A 10,536-nucleotide genomic window follows, 5' to 3' on the forward strand; every position below is an offset into this window, starting at 1 on the left:
CGATTTGGATGAAATTGGGAGGAAAAACTTGTTGAAATCGCAGAAAAATTATGCATCTGCGATGAATGCGTCGACCTAAGCGTCAGGATGCGTCGACCTAAGTATCAGTTTGCGTCGACCTGGGTGACAGCATACTTCGACCTATAGGTTCAGCGTGCGCATACGCGAGGGTGACAGAAAACCAATGCGTCGACCTGAAGGGGGATTTGCGTCGACGCATGGCAGCCAATTTTGACAGATTTTCCAAAGGGCATAACTTTCAAACCGTATATCTGTTTTGAGCGTTGCGAAGCTAATTTAAAGCTTTATGTGATGAGTTGATGAAATGGATAGTAGTCCTATTTGATTTTAAATGGTGATTTAATTTAATTAATGGACTATATCATTGTGTACATATATGTGTGAATGTAACAATGTGTTGTTGTTGGGGTGGTGTAGCCACTTGAATTTCAATTGATTGGGTGGTGTTTTGACATGATTATATGTGATATGACGGAATGATTGATAATACATGTGCATGCTTATTGGTGATGGAATGGTGAGTTGTAATGAGACGATGCGAAGCATCGGATCGGTGATGTTATAAGTATGTCATATGTGTACATTCATTCATATTCATTTTAGTGATGGATCCCGGTGATGTTGTGGATCAGATGGTGGGCATAATTCCCATTGTGCGGAATTTGTGCTGGTTGGACTGTATCTAAATGATGAAAGATCAGTTGGATGGGTTTAGCCCATGTATGGTACCACATGCATAATGTCAGTCATTCATGTGCATGATAATATAGTATGATCAAACGATTGTACATTATACTTGGTGATGTGTTTGTGTTTGGTGCTTGATCAGTTGTTATAAATCTGAATACATGTTGTGATTGGGTGAATGATAATGCTATGATGTTTTTATTACTTATGACTGTATAATACTTGTTAATTCGAATGAGACTCACCCTTACATGTTGATATTTTCAGATTAAGGAGTAGCGGCATCTTGGTTTGGTGAGGATAGCTCATAGGCTAGTCCGTAGTCCGTGTCGAGTCATGCTCTGATTTGTAACACTGGGGAACGATAGACTTAAGAGTTATTTATGATACTCTATTTTATTGTTGGATTATGTATCGTTTGGTTTATGTTTGGTGATGTTTTACGATACCGTTGACTGACATTCCGCTGTGTCGATGATGTATTTTGATAATTTGTGAATCGTTCCTAATAAAGAATGACGAACGACTTATGGTTTCATTATTTTCTTAATTGTGGCACCCTTGTTTTATGTTTACTCTGATTTTTTATTTTAATTGCCGCGGGGGTTTAGAAGGGTGTTACAATAGTGGTATCAGAGCATAGTCGGTCGTTGTGACCAGAGTCTTGTTACTAATTCCTGTATGCGACTAGTGTGTGTACAACTGTCGATACTTTTGTTCTAACGGAATTGTTTTGTGAATAAGCAGAACAATGGCTGGCAGAGGTGGAAGGAATGATGATGCTATTGCAGAGGCTCTAGGCATGATTGCTGGTGTGATGGGAGGGAATGCCAATGGAGCTGGGATTGGTGCTGACAGGAAGTTGAACAGCTTTCAGAGGACCAATCCTCCATTGTTCAAGGGCACACATGATCCTGAAGGTGCTCAGAAGTGGCTTAAGGAGATCGAGAGGATTTTCAGAGTCATCGATTGTGCTAAGAACCTGAAAGTGAGGTATGGTACTCACATGTTGTCCGAAGAGGCTGATGACTGATGGATGGCTACTAGAGCTGAATTGGATGCTGATGGTGTAGCCATTTCTTGGTCTGTGTTTAAGAGAGAGTTTCTGAAGAGGTATTTTCCTGAAGACGTTCGAGGCAGGAAAGAAATTGAATTTTTGGAGCTGACTCAAGGTAACATGACGGTACCAGAGTATGCTTCGAAATTTGTTGAGTTGGCGAAGTACTACGTTCACTACAACAATGATGAAGCTAGTGAATTCTCAAAGTGCATCAAGTTTGAGAATGGTCTTCTTGATGAGATCAAGAAAGGAACCAGGTACCAGAGAATTCGGCGATTTGTCGACTTGGTGGACTGTAGTAGGATCTTCGAAGATGATAACCTTAAGCTTAAGCCATCTCACTCTCGTGACTTGGTTGACAAGAAAGGTAAGAAGCCTATGGATAGAGGTAAGCCATATGGTAGAGTAAACCCAAAAGCTGGTAATTGGAAAAGGCCTAGTGGGGGAGATTCTGGTGCTCCCGTTAGGTGCTACAATTGTGGTGAACCTGGGCATAGAAGGAACGAGTGTAAGAGTGGGGAGAAGAAGTGCTTCAAATGTGGTAAGGCAGGTCATATTGCTTCTGACTGCAGAATGAGGACTGTGACTTGCTACAATTGTGGCGAAGAAGGCCATATCAGTCCACAGTGCACCAAGCCAAAGAAGAATCAGGCTGGTGGAAAAGTCTTTGCTTTGTCTGGGTCAGAGACTACTCCAGAAGATCGTCTGATTAAAGGTACGTGTTTTATCCATGACACACCTTTGATTGCGATTATTGATACTGGTGCAACTCACTCGTTTATTTCATTGGATTGTGCTAAGAGGTTAAATTTAGAGATATCTTGCATAAATGGAAGCATGGTTATTGACACTCCTGTGTCGGTTTCAATGACCACTTCTTATGCTTGTCTGAACTGTCCTATTGATATATTTGGTAGGAAGTTTGGAATGGACTTAGTGTGCCTTCCGCTGGAACAACTTGACGTTATTTTGGGGATGAACTATTTGCAATTCAATCGAGTTCATATTAATTGTTTTACAAAGACGGTTATCTTTCCTGAAGAGGTCGGTGTCGAGGAATTAGCAATGACTGCGAGACAAGTGGGTGAGGCGGCTAAGGACGGAGTAGCCGTGTTTATGTTATTTGCATCGATGGAGAGGAATGGAAAGGCAGTGAGTAGTGAATTGCCGATGGTATGTGATTTCCCAGAGGTTTTTCCGGAAGATGTTAGAGAGTTGCCACCCGAGAGAGAAGTGGAATTTTCTTTTGAGTTGATTCCTGGAACTAGTCCTGTGTCGATGGCACCTTATAGAATGTCGGCATCAGAGTTGACTGAGTTGAAGAGTCAATTAGAAGAGTTGCTGGAAAAGGAATTTATTCGTCCGAGTGTGTCACCATGGGGTGCACCGGTGTTATTGGTGAAGAAGAAGGAAGGGTCTATGAGGTTGTGCGTAGACTACAGGCAGCTGAATAAAGTTACTATCAAGAATCGGTATCCTTTGCCAAGGATTGATGATTTGATGGATCAGCTGGTCGGAGCAAGTGTGTTTAGTAAAATTGATTTGAGGTCTAGATATCATCAGATTCGAGTGAAGACGGACGATATTCAGAAGACTGCATTCAGAGCAAGGTATGGTCATTACGAATATACTGTGATGCCATTTGGAGTTACTAATGCACCTGGTGTTTTTATGTAGTATATGAATAGGATTTTTCATCCTTATCTCGATAAGTTCGTCATGGTGTTTATTGATGACATTTTTGATATATTCCAAAAGCGAAGAAGAACATAAGGAACATCTCAGAATTGTGTTGGAGATATTGAAGGAGAAGAAGCTTTATGCCAAATTATCAAAGTGTGAATTCTGGTTAAGCGAAGTAAGCTTCCTTGGTCATGTGATTTCCAAGGATGGTATTGTCGTAGATCCGATGAAATTAGAAGTTGTGTCTCAGTGGGGAGCTCTGAAGTCTGTTTCCGAAATTCGTAGCTTTCTGGGTCTTGCAGGTTACTATCGGAAGTTTATAGAAGGATTTTCGAAGTTAGCTTTACCGTTGACGAAATTGACTAGAAAAGGGCAAGCGTTTATTTGGGACTCAAAGTACGAAGAAGGATTTCAAGAGTTGAAGAAGAGGTTGACTAGTGCTCCCATTCTGATTTTGCCGAATCCGACGAAATCTTTTGTAGTGTATTGTGATGCTTCGTTAATGGGTTTAGGTGGTGTATTGATGCAAAATCAACAGGTAGTCGCTTATGCGTCGAGGCAACTCAAAGTGCATGAGAAGAATTACCCGACTCACGACTTAGAGTTGGCAGCCGTGGTATATGTGTTGAAACTGTGGAGGCATTATATGTATGGTTCAAGGTTTGAAGTGTTTAGTGATCATAAGAGCCTGAAGTATCTCTTCGATCAGAAAGAACTTAATATGAGGCAGAGAAGGTGGCTAGAATTCCTTAAAGACTATGATTTTGGGTTGAATTACCACCCTGGTAAGGCAAACGTGGTTGCTGATGCTTTGAGTAGGAAATCCTTACATATGTCTATGCTAATGGTGCGAGAATTGGACTTGATTGAGCAATTTCGAGATTCGAGTTTAGTATGTGAAGGTACTCCTAATAGTATTAATTTGGGTATCCTAAAGTTGACCAGTGGAATTCTTGAAGAAATTCGAGAGGGTCCGAAAAATGATGTTGAGATGGTAGACAGGTTGACTTTGATTAACCAAGACAAAGGAGGTGATTTCAGAATTGATGACAATGGTATAATGAGGTTTGGAGACGGTGTTTGTGTTCCTGATGTTGTCGAACTAAGGAAGAGTAATATGGAAGAAGGACATCGTAGTGGATTGAGTATTCATCCTGGTGCTACCAAGATGTATCATGACTTGAAGAAATTATTCTGGTGGCCTGGAATGAAAAAGGAGATAGCTGAATTTGTTTATTCTTGTTTGACTTGCCAGAAGTCAAAGATCGAACATCAGAAGCCGTATGGAGCTATGCAAGCTTTGTTTATTCCTGAATGGAAGTGGGATAGTATATCGATGGACTTTGTTTCTGGGTTGCCGAGAACAACTAAGAATTGTGAAGCCATTTTGGTTATTGTAGATAGACTGACGAAGTCTGCTCACTTCATACCAATGAGAATGGATTATCCTATGGAGAAGTTGGCTAAGTTGTATATTGAGAAAATAGTGAGTCTACATGGTATTCCTTCGAGTATCGTGTCAGATAGAGATCCAAGGTTTACATCTAGATTCTGGGAAGGTTTGCAGAAGGCTTTGGGTACTAAGTTGAAGTTGAGTTCTGCTTATCATCCGCAGACTGATGGTCAAACTGAAAGGACGATTCAATCATTGGAAGATTTGTTGTGTGCCTGTGTATTGGAAAAAGGTGGTACATGGGATAGTTATTTGTCGTTAATTGAATTTACATACAACAATAGCTACCATTCGAGTATTGGTATGGCTCCGTTTGAAGCTTTGTATGGTAGGAGGTGTAGGACACCATTGTGTTGGTATGAATCTGGCGAAAATGCGGTGATTGGACCGGAGATTGTTCAAGAGACAACAGAAAAGATTAGGATGATTCAGGAGAAGATGACAGCTTCTCAGAGTCGTCAGAAAAGCTATCATGATAAGAGGCGGAGGACACTTGAATTTCAAGAGGGAGATCATGTGTTTCTGAGAGTGACTTCTACGACGGGTGTTGGTCGAGCACTAAAGTCAAAGAAGTTGACGCCGCGTTTTATTGGTCCGTTTCAAATTACTGAAAGAGTGGGAGAGGTGGCCTATCGTATTGCTTTACCACCGACACTTGCAAATTTACATGACGTATTTCATGTGTCTCAATTGAGGAAATACATTGCGGATCCGTCCCATGTAATCCAAGTGGACGATGTGCAAGTGAAAGACAATTTGATAGTTGAAGCCTTGCCTATGAGAATTGAGGATCAGAAGTTAAAGCAACTGCGTGGTAAGGAAATAGCTTTAGTCCGAGTGGCTTGGGGAGGAGCAGCAGGTGGGAATGTTACTTGGGCGCTGGAGAGTCAGATGAAGGACTCCTATCCCGAACTCTTCGTTTGAGGTATGTTTTCGAGGACAAAAACTCTTTTAGTGGGGGAGAGTTCTACCACCCCATATTTCCATTATTTAATTTAATTGAATTTTAAATTATTTAATTGGATTAATTGACATTTTTGGTGAATTATTGAAGAATATTGTAGAAATAGACAATTGGGCTTAGTGTAGTGGTTAGCGAATGGGAGGTGTTAACTATGTAAGCCTTATTGAGATATTTTATATATTTTTTTCATAAAATAAGGAAATTGGAAAGAGGAGGAAGTTAGAAGCAAAAGAGCAAGTCTGAGAAAAAAGAGAAGATACGTGAAAAGGAGAAGAAGAAGAAGAAGAAGAGGACCTTCAAAGATTCGACTCAAGAGGTAAGGGGGGACTCTTCGGGTTAGTGATTATTATATAATCAGGGGTAGTGTATTGATTAGGATTGTTGTTTGATTCGATTGCATGTTTTGGTTTTTGGGGTTTTTGGGGATTTAGGTTGTTTATGTTGATTTGATGCAATTGATGAATTTGATGAGTGATTTGGTGTTAAATGACTTCTAAACGTGTTATAACTGTGTTATAATAAGTTATTTGATGATGTTTTTGGTATACGACTGCTTTGGTGCGATTTGGACGAAATTGGGAGGAGAAACTTGTTGAAATCGTAGAAAAATTCTGCATCTGCGATGAATGCGTCGACCTAAGCGTCAGGATGCGTTGACCTAAGTATCAGTTTGCGTCGACCTGGGTGACAGCATGCGTCGACCTATAGGGTCAGCGTGTGCATACCCGAGGGTGACAGAAAACCAATGCGTCAACCTGAAGGGGGATTTGAGTCGACGCATGGCAGCCAATTTTGACAGATTTTCTAAAGGGCATAACTTTCAAACCGTATATCCGTTTTGAGCACCGTTTTGAGCGTTGCGAAACTAATTTAAAGCTTTATGTGATGACTTGATGAAACGGATAGTAGTCCTATTTGATTTTAATTGGTGATTTAATTTAATTAATGGACTATATCATTGTGTACATATATGTGTGAATGTAACAATGTGTTGTTGTTGTGGTGGTGTAGCCACTTGAATTTCAATTGATTGGGTGGTGTTTTGACATGATTATATGTGATATGACTGAATGATTGATAATACATGTGCATGCTTATTGGTGATGGAATGGTGAGTTGTAATGAGACGATGCGAAGCATCGGATCGGTGATGTTATAAGTATGTCATATGTGTACATTCATTCATATGCATTTTGGTGATGGATCCCGGTGATGTTGTGGATCAGATGGTGGGCATAATTCCCATTGTGCGGAATTTGTGCCGGTTGGACTGTATCTAAATGATGAAAGATCAGTTGGATGGGTTTAGCCCATGTATGGTACCACATGCATAATGTCAGTCATTCATGTGCATGATAATATAGTATGATCAAACGATTGTACATTATACTTGGTGATGTGTTTGTGTTTGGTGCTTGATCAGTTGTTATAAATCTGAATACATGTTGTGATTGGGTGAATGACAATGCTATGATGTTTTATTACTTATGACTGTATAATACTTGTTAATTCGAATGAGACTCACCCTTACATGTTGATATTTTCATATTAAGGAGTAGCGGCATCTTGGTTTGGTGAGGATAGCTCATAGGCTAGTCCGTAGTCCGTGTCGAGTCATGCTCTGATTTGTAACACTGGGGAGCGATATACTTAAGAGTTATTTGTGATACTCTATTTTATTGTTGGATTATGTATCGTTTGGTTTATGTTTGGTGATGTTTTACGATACCGTTGAATGACATTCCGCTGTGTCGATGATGTATTTTGATAATTTGTGAATCGTTCCTAATAAAGCATGACGAACGACTTATGGTTTCATTATTTTCTTAATTGTGGCACCCTTGTTTAATGTTTTCTCTGATTTTTTAATTTTAATTGCCGCGGGGGTTTAGAAGGGTGTTACAGATTCTCCATAGAATCAAAGAAACCTGGGGGGAATATTTGCTCCAACTTGCAAAGAATGATAGGAATATTTCTGTCCAATTTAATGATGTCGTCTACTCTTAAAGTTGAAGCACAAATGTCTTTAAAAAATTGACTGATCTCAGTTAGTGGATTAAGCACATTCTTGGGCAGTGAACTGAATGCAATTGGAAGCAATCGTTCCATGAAAATATGACAATCGTGACTTTTCATTCCATGCAATTTCCTAGTGTTGGCGTCAGCACATCTTTCCTGGTTAGAAGAATAACCATCAGGCATCCTCAATTCATTTAATCACCGACATACAACTTTTGCTTCTTGGGGAGTAAGAGTGTAACAAGCCTTGGGTTTTAATAATTTTCCGTTTGGTCGAGGTTTCAACTCCAATTCTTTTCAATTACACAAAAGTTCCATGTCTTTCCTACCTTTCTCATTGTCTTTTGTCTTCTCATTATCCATCACCGTGTTAAGCACATTATCAAAAAAGTTCTTCTCAATATGCATAACATCAAGATTATGACGCAACAAATTATCCTTCCAATATGGGAGGTTCCAAAAGATACTTCTTTTTGTCCAATTATGGTCAACCTCATATCCTTTAATTCTACGTGCTTCACCATAGTCTGTGAATTTTGGTAGGTCACAAACATTATTCCATACTTGAGTCGATGACAATCGAGGGGGAGGTAGATCATTTACTTTTATTCCTTTTCTAAAAGCATCTTTATTCCTCCTAAATTCATGGTTGGTAGGTAAGAACCTATGATGACAGTCAAACCACGAACTTTTCCCACCAAAGTCCAAAGTAAACGCTTTTGTGTGATTCATGCAATGCGGAAATCCCATTTTACCATGTGTACCCCATCCAGACAACATGCCATATGCAGGACAGTCATTAATTGTCCACATCAAAGCCGCTCACATATTAAAATTTTGTTTACGAGACACATCATAAGTCAACACTCCCACCCACAGCCTCTTGAGATCATCAATTAAAGGTTGCAAATAAACATCGATTCCCGCCTTTGGACTCGACGGTCCCGGAATGATGCATGTCAAAAACATGTAAGGTTTCGTCATGCACATATCAGCAGGGAGATTGTACGGGGTAACAATAATTGGCGAACAAGAATATGCATTTCCTGAAAAATTATAAGGAGTGGAACCATCTGAGCATAATCCAAGTCGGACATTCCTAGGTTCAAGTGCAAATTTAGGATGAACTCTATCAAAGTGTTTCCATGCCTCGCCATCAGATAGATGTCGCATCATGCCTGAACTAATTCTATTTGTATGGTGCCATGCCATTTGGCTTGCACTGTGCATTGATGCAAACATTCTTTGCAACCTAGGTATTATTGGTAGATAGAACATAGATTTCACTGCAATGCGATTTTGCCTCTGGTCAACTCCTTTACTGCTAACTAAATACCCCGGACTCTCGCAAAACTTACATTCCTCCAATTCCCCATCATTTGTACCAAACTCGTTGTCATAAAACAACATGCAACCTCTAATGCAACAATCAATCTTTTTTACTTCTAATCCCAACTTCGACACCATCCACTTTTCATCATAATAACTTGTAGGCATGTTTTCTTTCACAGGAGTCGCGTCCAACATCATTCTCGCAAAGAATTCTAAACACTGATCAGGAACATTCCAATTTGATTTCGCAGCCAAAAGTCTCACACACATTGATAGCTTAGAGTCAGAAGACCCCTCAAACAATGATATATTTATTTCTTTCAACAACTGATAAAACCTTTGAGCTTTCTCATTCGGGAGCTCTTCTCCATCTAAGTCTTGTGGTTCATCATACGCCACATTCACCCCTAATGCGTCAGTGAACATCTCCTCGACAAGATTAAATTGCTCCTGGCATTGCATATGTGATGAACTACTCCCTGGATCAACTCTATTTATATCTGGTTCTATATGTGTTTGACTGCTAGAAGCCTCTCTATTCATCTCCTGCATTGTTTCCCCATTCGATGTCCAAACCCAGTAATTTGGCCTAAAACCCACTCTCTCCAAGTGATGTTTCACTTCACTAGGGTCACTAATAATATTTCTGCAACCACACTTTAAACACGGACACCTTACCCCTCCTTCCCTGCAACAACATTCTTGAGCAAACGCGTACGAGTGAAACGCGACAACTCCTTCCATAAAAAGTGGTTTAAGCCCACGTCGTCCATGAAATATTCTATCATACATCCAACTACGATAGAATTGGTAATGTTCCATACTGCACATGTGAATCATGTTTAATTATATTCAATATTTGTCTTTTTCTAAACATATATAAAATATATTTACTTGTTTTTAGTCCTAAAAAAAAATTTGTTTTTAAAATATATTTACTTGTTTTTAATCCTAAAAAAAATATATACATGTGAATCATATATAAACTATATACTTGTTTTTAGTCCTAAAAAAATATTTGTTTTTTAAATATATTTACTTGTTTTTAGTCCTAAACATACATACTTGCTTTTAAAAAATATATATACACAAAAGCACACAAATTTGTGAGATATGAACATATATATACTATTTATTTATATACCGTTTTAATAAATATATTGTTTTTATATACTATTTTTTATTATATACAATAAAATTATATTCAATATTTGTCTTTTTCTAAACATATATAAACTATATACTTGTTTTTAGTCCTAAAAAATATTTGTTTTTAAAATATATTTACTTGTTTTTAGTCCTAAAAAAATATATACA

General features: G+C 38.8%; 1 protein-coding gene across 1 annotated transcript; it reads right to left on the reverse strand.

Annotated features, from left to right (window-relative positions):
* Positions 1-8,709: 8,709 nt before the first annotated feature.
* Positions 8,710-10,041, reverse strand: LOC131658760 (uncharacterized). Its single transcript, XM_058928020.1, has one exon. It carries the CDS (start codon positions 10,039-10,041, stop codon positions 8,710-8,712), a length of 1,332 nt encoding a protein of 443 aa, XP_058784003.1.
* Positions 10,042-10,536: the final 495 nt, after the last annotated feature.

The sequence above is a fragment of the Vicia villosa genome, linkage group LG3, assembly GCF_029867415.1.
Source record: "Vicia villosa cultivar HV-30 ecotype Madison, WI linkage group LG3, Vvil1.0, whole genome shotgun sequence".
NCBI classification, from domain to species: Eukaryota; Viridiplantae; Streptophyta; class Magnoliopsida; order Fabales; family Fabaceae; genus Vicia; species Vicia villosa.